A 20998-nucleotide genomic window follows, 5' to 3' on the forward strand; every position below is an offset into this window, starting at 1 on the left:
TCATTGAATTCATTAATTTCGAAGTTATTAAGTTTACAAAAGAATTCATAAGCAATAGGTTACTATATTTGTGCAAGGTGTTACAAAAATCGTAATCAAATATAATCAAATGATCAAGTACGATTGCGATATTCAGTAGTCGATATTTTTCAATGCGTATTTTTTATGTATTATTTTTTGCAAATTGTTGCATTGAAATTACCTACTCTGAATATGCTTTTGCGAATTGTGTTTATTTTGATATCGAACCTTTTTTGTTACCGGAATTTGGGGGATTTTGTAACACCCTGTACTTTTGAAGAAGACATAAGTTCAAACCGACAAATAAAACGCTAGAGAATTATAATTCATTCTCAAGTCTCATTACCACGATTCTTAATTAAAATAGCCAATCAAGCTCCATTTTATGGAGGTTTATTAAAGAAAATTTCATGTTCGTATTCAATACAAAACAACATCAATATTTCTAAATTTTGATTTTAACTGTTTTTCGTAATCAGTGTTAATAATTCTAGGGCACTGGTAAACAGCAAGAAATTTCAGATTTTTATAATATTCAGAGATCACATCGACTATCACAGGTGAAATATTACCTATTCTCGATAAACTCAAGCTTTCCAATTTGACTAGATTCGGACTGCTCAGTGTCCTGTGCAAATTGTGTTCGGTAAAGTTCACGTTATTCCAGATTTGTAAATGTTGTATCTGTTTCAGATCTGCCAACTTGATAAGACCTGCATCTGTCAGACTCTCACAGCGTATGATTGCGAGATCTTTCAATAAATTACAGTGCGACAACATTAACAAACATTCGTCATTAACAGAGTCGCCGCCGTAAATGTGCAGAGCGGTAAGAATTAACATTTTCGAACTAATCAATTTTTTCACATAGTCTATGTCGAGATTTTTTACTTTTTCTATGTAAATTTGACTGAGATAATTACAACGCAGCAAACTGTCGCGGGTCGCGACTGGAAGACCAAAATCAGACAAAGCCAAATAGTTCAAATATTTAAAATTATCGTACGGGACCAATACGTCTACATTATTCATCAAAACGAGGGAATTTTTCAAGTTAATTTTCCTTAAATTGGGCCACCTCGTGATATCATCTTCGAAATCTTTGGCAATGCGACACATGACAAGTTCAAGTGATATGATATTATGGCACTGCTCAATAATCGATTTGATCACAGGGTAACTGTAAACATACTGTATTTTAAGACAGCGTATACATTCACTATGAGTTTCTATGATTTGCAAGTTTTTCTCGCTTACTTCGCTTTGTCCAGGTTTCCCGGAGTAAACGAATACAATCCCTCTCCAGAGCGCGGGGTCACGCGACAATTTCTTCCATCTACTGCATACATTCTCACACTCTAGTATAGTCTCTATTGGCAGGAATTTAAAAATGTTAATCAGTAACTCGTCTGGTAGGACATCAATTTGATTTGGAGCTACTTCGGCTGTGGGGACGGTCATTGTAGAAAATCTAGAATATAAACCACAACAATGGTTGGTAATGGTAAAACAATTTAAGAAACACAAAAATGCATTTCGCTCAGAATATAAGCTCACCTGATGTTTTATTGTTTAAAATAATTTTAAAGATACATATTTAGATTTAGATAACTGTGTTAGACTACACTGCGTCAACGTTCAAAATGCAAATCATTTGGAGTAAGCATTTCAGTTTCTAATTTTGGCTCCAACTGAAATTATTTTGCGTATTTTGCTACTTTACCCTCTCTCTACACGTGTAAAGACAGAGAAGGGATGTATCTAGCTACGTATATTTACGAAACAAAAGTAATTAATGACATTATTTTAATTAATGTAGCCTCCTACTCTTAGACAAAATTTAGTATCGATCAATCAATGACACAATATCGAAGTCAATTTTAATAAATACAAGTACTTAGTAGGTAATTCTTTATCAAATTAACAAAACATTTGCTATATTTGACGTTTATTACATTTACAAGTAAATAATCAAAATCACTCCTTCAGTCATACCTGCATTATGACAGCTGTTTTGCTTGCTACTCCTAAAATTGGTTCTCTGTGGGTGTCGTCTATGTTTCTCACATAAATCGAGAGAGTCGACTATGTTAAGGACCATAGACAAACATACACTCTGCTAAATCAAACTCATCTGAGTCGACGATCGATGCTGGGGTTCTCGTAATGCTCCTCTGCCTGTACCACTGAACCTTAACGCGCAAATTAATGTAGAAGTTAAGTTAATTTTGATAAAGTTAAATGAGAGTTAACGTGTAATTAACGTTAACATACATAACATCAGCGTCAAAGCAAGACTAATGCAGTTGTACGTCCTAAACATTCTACTAAACTTTTTGCATGAAAAAAATAGAGTGCATACAACTCAAAACAAACGTTTCACGGAATCAAACCGTACAATAAATTGGCTGGTAAATAAAATATTTTAAATCGACTCTTATTATCACCAACAATGCTGCCAGTCTCTAGTCAATTATGACTAACGATTTCTTCCGACCCATGAGTGTGACCAACTTCGCAGCGTTGTGATATCTTTATTCATATTGTGTACCTAGGTGTGAGTGAGACGAAAGATCCGCATCACGACTTGGGGCCTTTTTATTTTTTGCTGTTCGGCGCTTTACTCAGTGAGTCGGATTCCGTCGGGGCGGGTCGTCACTACAGTCTAATATAGCACTATATAGAATTGTGTATTATACATTTAGTGTAGAGTAGGGCGGCCCGATTATTAACCCGACTAACGTACTTAATTAAAACATCCACAATGTTGCACCTAAAGAACATCGCCAAGTCGGTGGTTCCACCGCTAAAGAATAGCCTCCAGAATGAGGCAGCTAATACTATGCTCAAACTTGCGCCTGCTGGTGTAAACGTATGCTGCCGTACATACGCAAGCCATGAAATTCCAGACAGGCTTAAAGAGATTCCGACCTCCGCTAACCCAAGATTCTTCGACATGGTGGAGTACTTCTTCCACAGAGCATGTCAAGTGATCGAAGACAAACTGGTAGAAGACATGAAGTCAAGAGTTCCCATTGAAGAAAAGAAAAAGAAGGTAGCCGGCATCCTGAAGTTGATGCAGCCATGTGACCACATCATTGAAATCCAATTTCCACTAAGGCGCGATTCTGGCGATTACGAAATGATCCGAGGCTACAGAGCGCAACATTCCTCACACAGGACTCCAACCAAAGGAGGTAGGTGCCATATTTATTCGATTTTTGTTCAACTTTGCTTACATCATCCATGTAATACTTATTGTTAATAGGAAGTTTTATTTATAGCCCAGGAGACACGTGATGTTACTGTATGTAATGTTATATTAGCTCAAAAATGTGAACGTAAAATTTTACCTTTCATATGCTTAAAATAATACCACAACAATCTGCAAATTAGTGAGGTAATAGGCGCCTACTGATTTTAGACGTAGCCATTTTGCTGTGTCGGTAGATTTAAGTCTAGAAGCTGCCAAAACAAAGTATTTTTTGGACAAAAAATATAACCTGATTCGTCTGTCACATGTTGATCTAACCTAGCTGAATAATGCCATTCACCTTGATTGCGATTTTATTTAACCCGTCGAGCCTCTTTTAACCTAAAAATAAGTCGTTCCTTCCTATTATTACTTTCGAGCGAACGATGAATGAGCACCCAATGCACAAGGAAAATATATTGTATTAAGTCAAATTGTGCCGCGAATTATTATTAAACCTAGCAGCTGCAGAGTTACAAATTTGTACCAATACTATCTTTTGTTACCCATTTTTGAGATCAATAGGTATTAGGTACTGACAACACAGTAGGTATCAATGTCGATTCATTTGTTGTTCAATTTGAATCTGCAGCCGCCCTAACAATAATAAATTCCACTGAGCATTCGACTAAAGTTGCGATCATTGAATATGTATATTATGCAAAATATTTTGCGTTACATAATTCATGGTCAACCTACCCTACGGATATTTTTGCGAAAAGAACACCTGTCACGTTGCTTCTAAAACTTAACACAATGTTAATTGAGTTAAATAACAATGAAGAAAAAAATTAAGGCTGAGAAAAATGTGGCAATAAAATGAAACATAACAATAATCTTATTTGGGATAAAATTGGTTAGCGTTCACATCGAAATATACTGTTCATTGTTTGGCATGACAAATGCGACTGCCCACTTGCAAAGGATGTAGGTACCTACAGGAAAAAAATACTAACAATAATATGTCCTCTCGTACGATCGACATCTCGTAATTTTATTCAGTTCATGTTGATAAATAAAATAACACCATCTGGACTGATAGAGACATTATTAGAACAATGAGGAATTGTTGAAGGTATAATGAACCGCAATTTCGCATTACGTAATAACTGCATTACCTACATACGAAGTACGCAGTATGCAACAACAAAAGTGCACTCTGTATAGGGACCCGAAAAAGCAGCTGTTGTGCATGTGAACTACATAATGGCCCATAACCGGCTTTCAAGGGTCCACCTTTGTTTGCAACAGGAACTAAACAGTTAGGCGTCTACCAGATGTTAAGTCAAGAACTCTGGCAGCACTATTGTCGATTCAGCCTTTAGTGATCGGAAATGCGGTAAAATGATCCTTTTTGCACTACGAGGAGTTTACTATCCTCTAGCTGTTTTTTAAGAATATAAATGGATACCACAGTGTAATGGTATAGTACTCCAGTTGAATTAATATAAAATGTAACGAGATTTTCTCCTCTAAGACCGTCAGTATGTTTTTCACTGCATGGTATATTATCTGCAACATTAATTTTAACAATTAACGAAGATAAATGTTTTGTCAGGTCATTGGACTCTATTCTAGATCCTTCCTTCCTCACCTGACACTGTTTCTTTAGTTGTTTTTTTGCATCTACAATTTTTTGTTGTGCATAAGCATGACGCATTCTAAAAGATAATAATACCTGTCTTATATAACTAGCTACCCCTGATCTTATACAATACTTAAACATTATTTTGTACGTTCAATAGTCAGGTTATCTAAATTGAAAAGGTTTTGATCGGCTACACCTATGTGTTCTTTGCAATTTGTATTAATTAAAATTATAAACGTAACTCGCTATTAAAGTTAACGAGCAACAGAAAATTCACACTATTAAAGTATGTTCAACCACCATTATAGTCGTGTTATATAATGTTGTCGTTGATAACTCTTGAAAAATAATTGATTGTTTAAAAAATGCTGTGGTTTCAATAAGGGCAAGTTTCCTTCCTACTGAATTTTCTAGGCTATTCACCCCGATGAAGAAATTCCTATTCATGTTATCCATATATTTGATTGGAGGATTTGTACCTTTATATAAGAAAACGGTATCCTAAATGTGTGACCATTTCTTCATAATATTCTTTTGACTTCATTTATGACATCTCCTGTTGAGCACCTACGCAACTGCGTAATAAGAAACTCCATACTGTGACAGTCTATATTATTGAAATTCAGGTATCCAAAGATGAGATTAGCGGAACCGGTCCTATACAAACACAATCCAGTTTAAATTGCCAGAAAATGGAATGCTGTTTCAGTATAACCATTGAAAAGTTTAATCATATGGAACTCGCACTAACCATAACGTGAAAGTGATAAGGCAAATTGGTACCACAATGAGAGGTATTAGAATTTCTGAGGAGCGTAGTGTCCTATACAAACACAATCCAGTTTAAATTGCCAGAAAATGGAATGCTGTTTCAGTATAACCATTGAAAAGTTTAATCATATGGAACTCGCACTAACCATAACGTGAAGGTGATAAGGCAAATTGGTACCACATTGAGAGGTATTAGAATTTCTGAGGAGCGTAGTGTTCATGAAACACACCTCCAAATGACGGTTGGCAACAAGATTATCGTGCTGTAAACCCCCAAAATCAATTAACGAATGTGATACATAAATCACGTGTTACGTGACTCGAGTCACCAGCGAAAGTGTAGGTAGTGCGATTAGACATTTGACAAAACAAGATAAAATTTTCAGAGGTTCTTAACAGGTTGGCAACGGGAGGCGTGGTCGTGACGCATTTTACGTCATTTAATATTGCGCAATCTCTAAAATTAAATAAGACTTGTTTTCATTTCATAGCCGACACCTCCCCGTACACCCCTATACATATTAAATGCGATTGTCGTCTATATTACGAGAATTAGAAAAGCACATACGACATGACAATAGCTTTATTGAAGTGTCACGTTTTGCTAAGTATTTACTCATTCTAGTTACACTTTGCCATGCCCCCTTTTTGACATTTAGTACGTAACTTGTTTACCAGAGATATAATAAATATTTGGACGCCTGAATACAGGTTTATCTAGAAAATCTTACTTTGTCTGTAGAATCTACTCCATTCATCACCTACTTCGCGTTTCGGACATTTTTGTCACTTTGATATGGATATAGAGGATTTAGTGGGTAGGTACGATGGAGAGAGTAAGAAGCTGCCTTTAGAATAGACTCGATCTAGATCAGTGGTTCCCAAACTTATTTTGTCTAATGCCCACTTTGAGAATAAATATTTTTTTAGCGCCCCCATATTTTAGGGTTCCGTACCCAATAGGTAAAACGGGACCCTATTCTTTTCGCTCCTCTGTCCGTCCGTGCGTCCGTCCGTCTGTCACCAGGCGGTATCTCATGAACCATGATAGTTAGAGAGTTGAAATTTTCACAGATGATGTATTCAGTGCCGGTTTTAACTCTACCAGCGCCCTGGGGAAGATTTCTATGGCGACCTCCAACTGCAATTCAAACCCATACGAGATATAATATGTAGTTACCGAAAGCGCGAGCGAAGCGAGCGCGAATTTTTTTTTATAGTTAACAAGTCAAAGCAAAAATTACGTAAAATGTATATAATGCCCAATCGTATATAAGTTATTGCTGGTTGGTGAATGCGGAAACACAGCTTCTGATCGCGCGAGCGAAGCGAGCGTGAATTTTTTGTTACATTTTAGAACTCAAAACAAAAATTAATTAAAATGTAGCCCAAACGAACATAACTCTTTGTTGGTGTTGGCGCCTATGTATAAAAAATTTAGGACTTAAAGTAGTACCGTAAATAAGAAAGTTCATATGGAAACTAGAAGTTACTTTCTTATTAATAAAAGGACTTAAAAACGACGCTACCTTTTTGCTAGGGTAGACTAAAAATTTTTTTTGAAATAAAAACAACTATAAAGTGAAGCAAACCCGAAAATTTTTGAGTTTTGGATCACTAAAAGTCCTAAATATATATAATAAAAGGCAACTGTGAAATGAAGAAGCCGCGAGCGAAGGGAGCGCGAATTTTTTGAGTAATGGGACATTAAAAGTAGATATATGTCATAAAAAAATCAAGTGTCAAGTAAAGAAATCGCGAGCGAAGCGAGCGCGAAAATTGTTGAGTTTTGGGACATAAAAGTAGTGTTTGTTCGAGAATCTTTTAATCTTTAGCAATCTTTTAATTCATATTAGTTGATGTTCACAAGTTGTTGTTGAAAGTAAATAAAATTACAAATGACCCCCCAGGCCTCTACACAACGCCCCCATTTTCTTTCTGGGTCTCTTACCGCCCCCCTTGAGACCTGCAGCGCCCACAAGGGGGCGTTATCGCCCACTTTGGGAAAGACTGATCTAGATCGACTCGGGTGATGGGCTCTCGTGATAGCATACTGATACGAAATACGCCCATTGACGCGATTGACGATGTATTCTGCGCTGAATGCACACAAAATAATATTAGTGCCGGTTCAATTGATATACCTACCAACAAACTTCCATCAACAAACAACTTTCAATCAATCAGTGCAGCTCAATGAAACTGAAGTCATTAATGTATCTGTAGATACTAGATGTATTTAGTGCCAGTGAGTGACACCTATTTAGCACGCGATTATTGAACTGAAAAAATGTGGTCACGCAACGTCAGCTTTGACGCATTTCCAAAATATTTTCTTGATGCAAATAGAAACTTTTATCCAAAAATACCTGAATGTAATTTTCCTGTCTTAGCTATAGATAAGATACAATTTATCGTCCTAAAGATTATCGCTCTTGATTAACGATACTTTAGCCGTTAACGACCTGCTAATTTGTATTTTTTAATAGTCATGGTGCTCCTATTTTTCTGCACAACTACATTAATTAATCTTTAAAGTAGAATCTTTGTTATGTAACAAACGTACAACGTAAACATACAACAATTCTTGGTAAATAATATAATTAATTTCATACGGTCGATATCATCTCCGCTAGTCGATAGACCGCTCCACGACTGTGAAAAATAGCTGAAATGTGTCTCGAACAAGGCCCATTTTATTTCAGTCACTTATCGTTAGGAGCTATTTATAACAAACGGAAAAATATACCGTCTGAAAACTTCGATATTTTTCACTCAAGTACAGATTATATACATTTTAAGATCACCTACTTATTACATTATTGTCTATGTACCACCTAGAATGTTTATTTTTAAATATTTATTTTAGGATGCGATAATAATAGCTTGTACCTAGCTAGCTACAGTTATATAACTAGTATGAAACTGCGAGCATTCGTAATACTGAGACGAAGTCGCAGGTGCTCGGATTTTATTTAATTTTCGCCTTCATTTGTGAACTTATTCTCACATGTCAAAATTTTCTTGTAAAACATTTAGCAGCAGCAACTGCCACCGTTTTAGTCGCATTCTACAGGGAAATCCCTCATGGAAATGATTTCTTTTAGAATAAAATTCTGTTTACATCTAGTAAAGCAAAACGTGCAGACGAAACGTGACTGCTGTTTTCGTGTTTCAGTATAAGATTAGTTTAAGTACCTATACCTACCCAACTAAATCAAGTGATGAAACCAAGAAATTGATAGCTAATCTTATCGTATTTTTCCTCAATTAGAATTAAGATACTTTAGGTAGTTACCGTATAAATCAGGTGATGAGGTGACCCCCAAAGAAAAACAAAATATTTCATCATGCCTAATTTATAACTGTCGAGATTGTTCTTATCAAGAGAGCTGTGGATAACCCCTATTGCTAAAACAATAAACATTCATAAAAATTGATTTCAGTGCAAGATTAAAGACTTGATATCTCAGACTTCGTGACATATTAGTTTTATACTGATATGGCGACGATAAACAGACTGGCCGAGCTGAGTTAACTAAACATTAATGTCGAATCATCCTTTCAATACAATCTTCTGTGATCGCAGAAATAGATTAGACGAACCAGATAAGCTCGATATAGAATACTATCTGTTTAGGCCTACTTACCTATCTAATAACACTTCAAGTCGAAAAGGTGTTTTTACGAGACTTCATAAAGCTAAAATCATACAATTCCTTCATGTAAAATTATATTAAGTAACATAGGTACATGAAATGTGTTTGGGTATCTATTACGCTTAATCGCAATATGACATTGGAGTTCAAAAAGATATGGTTAAAACGGCGACTTCCTCGAATTAATTAAGTGTGGCTATCTTTTTAATGAACCATTAACAACAATTAACTCGGTGTTGTTAGCAAACACGTTTATGGTAATATGTTCATGCAAGCCTGTGTATGTTATGTACTGTAACTGATAATTCTGAAACTGAAGCTTCATATGTTATTTAATTTTGTGCAACGCAAAATCTACAGTTTTCGCCAGTTAAATCGAATCAATTGTTTACAGATTCTTCAGGAATGTAGCTATAAAACTGCGTTAAAGCTCTTAGGACTAAATCTGCAAACACAGACCAAATATAAATTCACATTCACGGTAGTTTTACTTAGCGAGCAAATCAACTCTAATAGACCGACACCAAGAACTAACTCATATAATTATGTATTAGTTACGTACGTAGATAAATAGGTGGCTATTTTAAGAACCCCTTATCTTTTACATAATTAATTTTCCATAATTCTTCCACAGGTATCAGATTCTCAACCGATGTGTCCAGAGATGAGGTCAAGGCCCTTTCCGCCTTGATGACATTCAAGTGCGCTTGCGTCGATGTGCCATTCGGTGGTGCTAAGGCCGGTATCAAGATCAACCCCAAGGAATACTCGGAGCATGAGCTGGAAAAGATCACCCGTCGCTTCACCTTGGAGCTCGCCAAGAAGGGCTTTATTGGTAAGCAAATCTTTGTTTTTCCTTTTAGCGCTTGCGCTGCGGGATTGTTCGAAAGAGTTCGCGGCCCTGATACCTACATAAAATGCCTACGAAGGAACATGATGGATTTTTAGTCAGTAAAAGTCTGACACTCCCTCACTGCTCACCCACAGGGGGAGGGGTCATTTGATGAGTTTTGCCGTCGTAAAAAAAGCGCTTGCGTATGATTCCAATATTTCTTCTTCTTCTTAGAGAAATGAGGATAATTCTTATAATATAAGTAACAAGTTTGCACCGTTCGCATTAGATAACTGCAATACTTTACACATACAGTGAGAAGTTAAATTACTTAATTGATAACGTGTGACTGACAGTGTCATGATAAAAGTGTTAGGTAGTGTTCAAGCGTTACAATTTAGGTGAAGGTGCTTACCTTTGTCGCTAATTTGCTCTAGAAATTCACGAAAACAAGAGCATTATTTGAAACAGTGAAATTGAATATCTCAAGTACTTACTTTCATATTTTCTCATACCAATCATAACACAGATTAGGAATCATGTTTACTAATAATAGACTGGGAAACAAAACAAACATGTTTTTCTCATCGATATGTTTATTCTGCATTTAGTTACATAGTTAAATATTTACAAGTGATGAGCGACGTGATGTAAATTGTTACTTCTCGGTTTAACCTTGTTTGGTTCATTGACAGGCAACTGACCATTTACCTAGGTCGATAACCGCCGTAAGAAATTACTGAGTCGCGTGACCGTCCCCCAGCGACAATGCGCTGCAAAATAGGATAAAACTGATATTAAATAGGCACCTCTACATTATCCTATATAAGAGTAAGGTAAATGATGACATTATTTATACGGCGCAATCTCATCTCATTTACTAGGGTCGAGATTTTGTACGTCATAATATCTTAAGTGCTTTGTAGTAACAGGGCCTTGAATGGACAGTGAAATACTCAAGTTAGGAACCGTGCTAAGAATTTTAAATGCTCTTCAATATCGAGCTTGGAATTTAACTTTTAACTAAGTTTGTATGTACTTTCTAAGTATATCTTAGACACCATTGGCTGTGTTTCGGATGGCACGTTAAACTGTAGGTCCCGGCTGTCATTGAACATCCTTGGCAGTCGTTACGGGTAGTCAGAAGCCAGTAAGTCTGACACCAGTCTAACCAAGGGGTATCGGGTTGCCCGGGTAACTGGGTTGAGGAGGTCAGATAGGCAGTCGCTTCTTGTAAAGCACTGGTACTCAGCTGCATCCGGTTAGACTGGAAGCCGACCCCAACATGATTGGGAAAAGGCTCGGAGGATGATGAATATCGAGCTTGGAATCGGTATTAAATAAATAAATACTATGGAATCTATTGCATTTAAATGTAGTCTTCACAGGCATAGTCTGTTGCAAAATGCATAACTTATAGTTTAGTGCTAATTCGCCGATTCTTTTAACCATTACTTATATCATTATACGCTTTGGTTATCAAACAGTGTTATCAGATATATTGAATTGAAAGGCCGATAAGTGTGTACCGTTTCTTCGTTCACAATTTCATAGCAACCGATAAAATTTACGATAATAACTGTGTACCTATAATAAAAATCCAATCTAATTACTTACTGATAATAATGTATTCGAGAAATACCAAGGATACCCATTGACCGAAATGTCTTGAAAGTAAGTCCTCAGTTTATACAATTTTTCTTCTTGACCAGCTCTTAATATGCTATTGTGATGAGATAGATAGATAGGATCGTATCCACTTTTTCCAGCATATTTTTATACCTACCTACTGTTTTTGTATTATTTTACCATCAAAACACATTCTATAGGTAAACATAAGTTAAAGAAAATATTTGTGGTTAGGGCATTCATTTCAAGGAAAATATTGAATTGGGTATAATAGCCTAGTCACGTTTAAACACATTCATTGTGGCGAGAAACCATACTTTTTGTAACACCTACTTATATTCAAAGCATTTCAACTATTCATTAAGCGAGTAATGAAACCGTTATTTTCCTTTACTTGCTGTTTAAGGGATCCATTTCATCTCTATAAATCTTTTATGAAAGCTAGTGGGCCTTGGTTTGTTAATAACCGTTGTTAATGTCTCCTTATATCAACATTTTATGGGTACTTATAATCCAATAAACCGTTTTTCAATTAATCTGAATTTCCTTGAAGAACAGGATAATATATTCCTAAATCTTATAATACCTTCATAACTCCTATAAATGTCCATTTTGAAGTATTTCACTTAAACCTTTTCCTTCTTCGTTCAGGGCCCGGCGTGGATGTCCCCGCCCCTGACATGGGTACTGGCGAACGCGAGATGTCATGGATCGCCGACACTTACGCCAAGACCATTGGTTACCAGGACATCAACGCTCACGCTTGCGTCACTGGAAAGCCTATCAACCAGGTAAGATATCGTCAGAAACTATTATCATCATCTTCCTGCCCTGTTCTCAAGTCATTTTAGGTCGGCGCAACATGTTTTTTTCTTCCATTCCTCTCTGTCAGACGTCATACTCGCATCCTCTTTCAGGCATTCAATCCATCTTATCCTCGATCTACCTCTGCCTCTCCATCCTTCCAAATTCATACTTAGCACACTCAAACTATAAAATCCAGAAATTAATCAAATTAAGTAGTCATAGTGGGGCTTGAAACCACTTAATTACACGAGTAGTATTAATCTGAAGTACGTCAAGCCTGTAGTTTCGATTAGCAATTATTACGCCAAACCATTGTATGACCGTATTGTAGGCTGAGAGAATATGTACATGCATGAAATATGCTGTAGACAACATTTTGCAGTCTCTTTTAATCAACATGTAACATTGTTACTATTTGTCGGTCTTCGCGGAGTTTAGTCTCATTTTTAGACTGATATTATATTCTAATATAGTAAAACATACCAGCCCCGGATCTTCAATTTTTTTTAGGCGGGGCAAAATCTGCAAAATGCCGCCCCGCCTACCTACTTATGTTTATTTTCACCCTTATCATCTATATAATATTAGCTATCAATATGTAGGCAGGCAGGGCCGTCTCTAGCTCATGTAGCGCCTGGGTGCAATCGTCACCCAAGCGCCACCTATGTATTGAAGTACTTAGAGTAGTTACAAGGAATATAAATAAGAACGTTCGAATGAAGTGCACTATTTGGTAGGTAAAGGATTTTTAAAATGTGTCCAATTCATTGTAGGCTCAAACTGATGGCGGTTAAGTTATGAAAGTCGAGACAGAACGATGCAATTGTAAAAAGTAGCGCGAGCGAAGCGAGCGCGCAAATTTTTTAGGATAATAAATATATTTTTATTACTACATTTGAATTATAAAAGGTAAGGCAGCGTGGACTTGACTTATGAAGTCATTAAGGCAATGCATGTATAATATTGCGCGAGCGAAGCGAGCGCGAAATTTTTTGAACCTGCGACACAAAAATACCTGTAAAGCAACAAGAAGCCGCGAGCGTAGCGAGCGCGAGTTTTTTTTAATTAATTGTTTGAAGACTCACAAATTAAACTGGGAATTATGTACAAATAAAAAGAAAACGTGATTAGAGACCAAATCAATGACAGACGACCGAGTCAATAAAAATAATAAACAATCAGAAAAACAGACGCGTTGATATTTAGCTTTTCCAACTAAGTAAGAATTTTTTCACTTACTTAGTTGGAGGATGTTAAAAGTAAAAAAAAAAATCAAAATGATCAATCAAACAAAGCGAAGGCGACTTTTTTAGGAACTTTGCTTGTCAGTATCGTGATATAATGTGGAACTTCCTTATCAAACGGGTGTAATTTCATCGAAATTTCCTGGTGGTGGGGCGTCCCGCGGCGCCCCTGAGAACGAGCAAGGCGCCCGGGTCATGCGCACACCCTGCACCATGGGTTAAGATGGCGCTGTAGCCATTACAGTAATCTGTGATGTAGGATTTAAAATAAAAATAAATATATGCGATAAGCGTTCCTGGCTCATAGATGATCGCAAATAATTTTTAATAATTTTTAGTTTGCTAAAACTTCGCCTCGTGAATAATAAATGTTCATACAGTGGTGCAGGGTATCGGTCAAGTTGATATGGCCATGAAATTGCTGTACTTGTGCTATTATTTATTCCGTGGTCAAAGTTAAATAAATGATGAGTTTATCCATTGGTCTGTGAAGTATGAATTTGGTAGCCGCCTGATTTTGCCGCCCCCTGAATTTGCCGCCCGGGGCACAGGCCCCGGCTTGCCCCCCCCTAGATCCGGGGCTGAAACATACATGTCGTGTTCGACAGGGAGGTATCCACGGAAGAGTGTCCGCCACCGGCAGAGGTGTGTTCCACGGTTTGGAGAACTTCATCAACGAAGCCAACTACATGAGCATGATCGGTAAGATATAAACTGTAACCTATCCATATGTATTAGCCTATAACCTAGCTTTAAGTACGACCTAACATAGAACGACTGGTGACGTCACTTGAACTTTGAGAACATGCTGGTCACATGATTATGACATTCAAAATGGAGGTTAATCTATAGGCTATTATGATACCTGCATTGAATCAAGATTATTAGTCTGGAATAAATATTGTAGAAACCTGTTTGCATAAAACGTCTGTTACATTTGAATGCAAAATAATAAATCGAATATTTGAGATTAGTTTTATAGCTCTTGAAAATTATTATAGACTGTTAATTATTTTGTTAACAATAGCTAACTTTATTTGATATCGCAACGCGAGAATAGTGACGTTGATGACGTTCACAAGCTCTGCCCTCGAAGCAAAGATAATTATTTCAATTCAAACACAATGGCATTCCTCGCTTTCTGATAAGTTTTAATTTGTATTGTAACTACACACAAATACACTCCGTCATACTGTGTTTTTATCTCAAATTACAAATAATAATTTTGCTGATTTATGTTCACGGCCATGTCTACTTTAGTTCTTTTATTGGCAGTTTTCCTATTGTTTTCTAATCATAAATACAATAATTTTGCTACTCATTACTGCAACTACTTCCATAAAAACTTAGAAGACCATAGAGTTTTCTTGTCATAAATGACTGTGTAAGTTCATTACCAATTCATATGATCGCGTTCACGTAGCAACAGCAAAGATGCGGCCTAAGGCCTCTTCACACGGTCGCCAGTCGTCAGCTTTTTTGTCCCATCCGTTCTAAGAACAAATTAATCGCCCACGATGCTTAGGCTGAACTGACCTTGCTCCAACGTTGTTCTCTGAAGTTAGGAACCAAGGTTACATAATTCAAGGGCTCATATAGACTAATATTGATGTCCCTGTTTACATAAGAAAATTGTGTCGGTCATTATGCGGCTTTCATTCATAAATATTTTTGAAATTGAGCAAAATATCTCGTTTATCATTGTTGTACAATGTCACATGTTTTCCTAAAACTGGCCAGATATCCTGTCAGATATGCATATCACTATCAATATCAGTCTGTAATATATCATATTTATTTTTGTAAATTGATTGATTGTTACATAAATTATGAATCACAGTTATCATAAGAGATTATGTATTCGTAGAATTACTTACTTATAGGTAGGTAACAATACATTTTACCTAAGTATATGGGCTTAATATCTTGTAAGAGCATGGTTACTAAGTAGGTATAGGGTAAGTAATTTGATAGACAATGAACTTTCCTATGTGGGTAGGTTTTGAACACATTTAATTTAACATACTAATAAGTATTTTTCTTCTATATGTTATCTCCTCTCTGCCAGAATTCTTGCCCACATCCAAATACCTTCTTTAAACATAATTATTTTGTGTTCTCCAGGCACAACCCCCGGCTGGGGCGGCAAGACGTTCATCGTGCAAGGTTTCGGTAACGTAGGTCTGCATACCTGCCGCTACCTCGTCCGCGCTGGAGCCACCTGCATCGGTATCATTGAGCACGACGGCTCCATCTACAACCCTGATGGTATTGACCCTAAGGTGAGAACTGATAAATTTTCTACGCTAAGGTTGAGGTGAACCATTTAACATTATGACAATTGCCTGATACTAACTAAACAACGAGACTGACAGGAACTTCTGGTTTCAATTGAAAAAATATTTTCGCGAGAGAATATACACTTTGTGTGTCTCTTAAAACACACAAACAAAGCGCAATTTGTATCACAACAAAAACATAAAATTAAACTCTGAACATATTAATGTCAGTCATAAAATGCATACATTTGTGAACACTATGTTTATGATTTAAACTTATTTGCATTTAGAGTTCATGTTTAAACATCGCGTTAATACATATATCTAGGCACATTAACTACTCATCTTACTATAAAAACCGACTAGAATTAAATTAATTCCGACACCCATCACTAGCCTCTCAATTGAGCGTGAAACAGCATGCAGTCACGTGATTATCCGTTACGTATTAGTAGATAATTTGAATTCTCACAGACATAAAACAGCGATTAATGTAATAGTCACAGTTTTATGTAATGAGTATAACGTGTGTCTGACGCCGAACAAAACGATTAACACCTGTGCCTATTATCACATGTGACACATTATTATATGCGGACTTGCACCTATGCTTACAAAGGCCCAAGTTCATCGACAACAGAAATGTCAGTTTTCTTAAAACAACTGTCTACATAGGTACTGTGTATTTCCACTCTTAATTTGCAAAGAAAACAGTCGTTTTAGGTAAAACGGGCGTTCATGTTGTTGGCGAAGCTTATTTGTCATAAAGGACTATTGTATTACTGGGCCGGTCGGGGTCCTCTTTTGTCGCAGGAACCATATACAAATTGGGTTTGAAGTGGGTTGAGGTTAAAAGCATCCCATTATAGTAATTAGGCAGCCGCCTACCTGAATTCGCGTTCTCTTGAGTTACTTTAAAAAAAAATCTAAAAAGGCGTAAAACTCTTCTGGGAAGAGCCTTTATTTTTGAACAGCTTATTTGCAATATCCAATATTAAGTAATTTCCTCATCCATGAACTCACCAACAATAAAACATGATAGCCTATAGGAAAAATCACAGAGCGTTACAAAAATTACTGTAATTATCAGCAAGGTCACAGGTGTTTCAGTCAGCCGGTATCTATCTGCCTTGCCGACCGCCGAACTTTTCGTCTCTACAAAACTATCAAAACAACGTGAAACAAGGCAATATCGGATGTTTTTCATACGTTTGTTAAATAACTGATAAAAGAGTTACATATCTTCGCGTCATAGGATTAAGCATAGTATGTACTTATACTTGTTTATCAATTTCATACTTTCATAATAGTAACTGGTGCATAATAGTAACATGCACTGGCATGAAAATAAAGAAGTAGGTAGGTAACCTACCTTCTTATACAAAATGACCTTTAGTCGTTCTGATATGATAAATCAAATCGATCAACCTTGATCTTGGTCTTATCACTGCTATTTAGTTTTTAATGGGCCATTAGTGATTACAATTTAAATATAAGAACAATGTAAAAGTTACTTCCTTTGATCATTTTTATTCCCTTCAGATTTTTGTAGACAACCCTTTACTCAAGGGTTTTCAAAAATAAGTAATATAAGTATCAGTGAACAGATGTTTATGTTCATTGAGTGTAAACACTTGTTTGTACCTACGTATATTTTAATGCGATCGCTAATCACCTAGTCATGATTTTCACGATAGTAGTAGTGTAGTGTTTAGGTACCTATATACATATTTAACAAAAAGTTTACTGACAGATAATTGCAATATTTAATTACCTACACCATTTCTTACATAAGTTATACATAAGCAGTCTTTTAAAAGTTATTTTAATCCTTATTTCTTTGTTCTAGGCCCTTGAGGACTACAGAATCGAGAACGGCACGATCGTAGGCTTCCCCGGAGCCAAGGCGTACGAAGGCGAGAACATGTTGTACGAGAAGTGCGACATCCTCGTCCCCGCCGCCATTGAGCAGGTCATCCACAAGGAGAACGCACACAAGATCAATGCTAAGGTAACTTACTATGCAACCTCTTTTATCTAACTGTCCCAATGTGGGCTGCCCCATTAAGAATTTTATAGCCTTTGAGCTGCCCATTTCCACTGCACTCTTGAATTGAGCCAACTCCAGAGTCGTTAAAGTCCATTACAAAACCTTGCCTTACAACATTATGTTAGTAGGTATTACATAGACATTACGTATATTACATAGAGGTATCAGGTATTTATAATGAAATGTTTGTTCTGTGATGGAAACTTGATTTTGTCGATCAACGAGGAAACCATTGTTTTCATTTCGATGTTTTATGAAAAAGTAAGATCAGACATTTTTAATCACATAAACTTATCGCTTAAATTACATAACGTGGGAAAATACTCTTACACGTATGTTTTATTGTATGCACTTGTTTTTCTTCCGAATTAACATAATCTCTGTACTTGATAAGATAATATTGTAAAACAAATGATTATGCTAGTGAAATATTGTTAACCCAACAACAGGAAAGCTTAAGTAAGATTAAGTTGTTAGGCATAATATTTGAAAAAGTGTACAAACACATCAGACAGATTTGACTCTGAATCAATCTAAGTTGTATGTTATTCTTACACTTTCTAGAGACATCCATCGAGAGACTATTTAGTATTTTATGGCCCCATTCAGATAGAAACCAAGGAAATAATAACACTTTCTTCCTTCTAGATCATCGCCGAAGCTGCCAACGGCCCAACCACACCGGCAGCTGACAAGATCCTGATCGACCGCAACATCCTGGTCATTCCTGACTTGTACATCAACGCTGGTGGTGTCACCGTGTCCTTCTTCGAGTGGCTCAAGAACCTCAACCACGTCTCTTACGGACGTCTCACCTTCAAATATGAGCGCGAGTCCAACTACCACCTATTGGGTAAGTCGGACTTTCCAGTACCGGATTGAATAAGAGTGGGACCGCTGACAAATATTTGGGAAACCTATTTCTAAGAGACGGGAAACTGGCTGCGTGGATCTGGCGATCCATTCTCATATCATAACAACTCACGGATGACAAGAAGACACTAAACAATGATGTGTATCATATTTGTTTTATGGCACAAGGAAGTTATTAAGAGCAAATGGGTATACGGATCTACAGTAGGTATACCTATTTGCATAGTAAATGACCGCAAACAGCGCGAGGATTGTTATCTGTTTGCTTAATGAAAATACTTGTAGAAGGCCAGGTTTTGTTATTCTTTGAATACGAAGCACTAAGTATATGTAATGAGTTAAAACTTTTTGAAACCCGAAGTAATCCTTATTTATGATGCACTATTTTAGGCTAGATTTAATTTTAACAAGCAAATTAACTAATAATTACGTTTTTACAGAATCCGTACAAGAGTCCCTAGAAAGGCGTTTCGGCCGCGTCGGAGGCCGCATTCCAGTCACACCCTCAGAGTCCTTCCAGAAGAGGATTTCTGGTGCCTCCGAGAAAGACATTGTACACTCTGGTCTCGACTACACCATGGAGAGGTCGGCTAGGGTAAGCATAAACAATATTTTTTTGCAGCAAAGACTTTTTGTACATAGTCATATCGGCAGTTATGCCTAGAAACTGCACTGTATTTAAATGTAATATTTATCATAATGTATGTATGTCAACAGGCCATCATGAAGACTGCGGTGAAATTCAACTTGGGCTTAGATCTGAGAACAGCGGCGTACGCCAACTCCATCGAGAAGATCTTCACCACATACGCCGACGCCGGTCTTGCATTCTAAACACTCACTAGATAAATTGAAGTATTGTCTGCATTTTATAGACTCCAGTTTAGTCCCTATGCACATAAGTGTAACTTTTAAGACATTATTATCACAGTATTTTTGTTTGTTGGAATCATGGCTTTTTTACTTTAATGTTAAGCGAATCGTTAAACTTTTTAAAGTGAAAATTTAATTTTCCAATTGTATCGTCTTGAATTTTGAATAAATTGTTTTACTGTTATTCCTAAACTGTATTTTTATTTCCTTCTCTATGTGAGGTTCTTTGTGGTCTCGACCTTTGGTTTGCGATCTGAGGATCACGTCTTATATAAACGAATCCACTTGAAAACAATATGACAGTTGGTCATAATGTATTGTGAAATCTTGGAAAAAACGTCCCTTCCAATATACAAAACGTAAGCCAAAGGATCTTATCCTTTATCGCTCATGATTTATCTCCAACACCTCAAGCTAACACTGGTGTATCTACCGTAATGGGATATCTGGGCACGGCCGCAACGTTTATTTATAAGTGACGTCACGCTCATTCCACCTTTTTATTATGCACTCTACCTATCATTCTTATATACCTATATTATTATATACTCGTACTACCCCTATGTATTTACTTGGTATAACGCCCTCATACACCCTTATGACGACGTAGTCTCAGTGCTTATATACTCCCTTTTCCACTACTACCCCTTTACTCCGTTAAGATAGTCCCTCCCCTTACAAACTCACTTGTGTACTTCCTTATGTATTAGTGTGCTTTCTCATGTATTAACTTACGTAATATTTAAGTAGTCTCCATTAAATGCTCCCACATGAACAGCTTTTGTAACAGCCAGTTTAATAGAGGCCAAGAAAAAGAAAAAGCCAGTCTTGGGTTGTGGGTTGGTCACAGTCACAGCGAAGTTTTTTCGTATGGATATAGTTATCGGCACGGATATTGAGTCCTGATCTTCACCTGCGCAGAAGTGATTTATTGGTTTATTGCCTTAAGTGCCCAGTGCACAAAGCGATCCCCACTCTTCTTCCGAGAGCTCAATATCCATGCCGATAACTATACGTAGGTAGTGGATGAAATACAATAAAAGGAGATGGCCAAAAAAACACCCAGAGTCGACAGGAACTTCATATGTATGATTGGATTCAGTATAATTTGTGGATTTT

The 20998-nt window shown here is 36.7% G+C and overlaps 2 protein-coding genes across 4 annotated transcripts; one reads left to right on the forward strand and one right to left on the reverse strand.

Annotated features, from left to right (window-relative positions):
- Positions 1 to 91: 91 nt before the first annotated feature.
- LOC110379529 (F-box/LRR-repeat protein 7) lies at positions 92 to 2124 on the reverse strand. 3 transcript variants are annotated; one of them, XM_064037904.1, is made up of 3 exons: positions 2017 to 2108; positions 1579 to 1712; positions 92 to 1492 (listed from the first exon to the last, which is right to left on the reverse strand). In XM_064037904.1, exon 3 carries the CDS (start codon positions 1480 to 1482, stop codon positions 442 to 444), a length of 1041 nt encoding a protein of 346 aa, XP_063893974.1. In that variant the 5' UTR covers positions 1483 to 1492; positions 1579 to 1712; positions 2017 to 2108; the 3' UTR covers positions 92 to 441. The 3 variants fall into 3 exon arrangements, with proteins under 3 accessions (XP_063893974.1, XP_063893975.1, XP_021194910.3); XM_064037905.1 differs by lacking the exon at positions 1579 to 1712 and having other exon boundaries at positions 2017 to 2124; XM_021339235.3 differs by lacking the exon at positions 2017 to 2108 and having other exon boundaries at positions 1579 to 2008.
- Positions 2125 to 2594: 470 nt separating this feature from the next.
- Positions 2595 to 20071, forward strand: LOC110379734 (glutamate dehydrogenase, mitochondrial). Its single transcript, XM_021339525.3, has 9 exons — positions 2595 to 3218; positions 9927 to 10127; positions 12405 to 12544; positions 14413 to 14506; positions 15929 to 16086; positions 17933 to 18094; positions 18782 to 18986; positions 19447 to 19601; positions 19724 to 20071. The coding sequence occupies exons 1-9, from the start codon at positions 2786 to 2788 to the stop codon at positions 19838 to 19840; spliced, it is 1665 nt and encodes a 554-aa protein (XP_021195200.1). The 5' UTR covers positions 2595 to 2785; the 3' UTR covers positions 19841 to 20071.
- The last annotated feature ends 927 nt before the right edge of the window (positions 20072 to 20998 follow it).

Source organism: Helicoverpa armigera, chromosome 14 (assembly GCF_030705265.1).
Source record: "Helicoverpa armigera isolate CAAS_96S chromosome 14, ASM3070526v1, whole genome shotgun sequence".
Classification (NCBI taxonomy): domain Eukaryota; kingdom Metazoa; phylum Arthropoda; class Insecta; order Lepidoptera; family Noctuidae; genus Helicoverpa; species Helicoverpa armigera.

Bases quoted from the DNA above. Each gene is read 5' to 3' on its own strand.
- LOC110379529 (XM_064037905.1), bottom strand. From the start codon at position 1,482: ATGACCGTCCCCACAGCCGAAGTAGCTCCAAATCAAATTGATGTCCTA.
- LOC110379734 (XM_021339525.3), top strand. From the start codon at position 2,786: ATGTTGCACCTAAAGAACATCGCCAAGTCGGTGGTTCCACCGCTAAAG. The intron at 10,128-12,404 runs GTAAGCAAATCT...TTCTTCGTTCAG, and splicing joins CGCCAAGAAGGGCTTTATTG to GGCCCGGCGTGGATGTCCCC. The intron at 19,602-19,723 runs GTAAGCATAAAC...GTATGTCAACAG, and splicing joins CCATGGAGAGGTCGGCTAGG to GCCATCATGAAGACTGCGGT.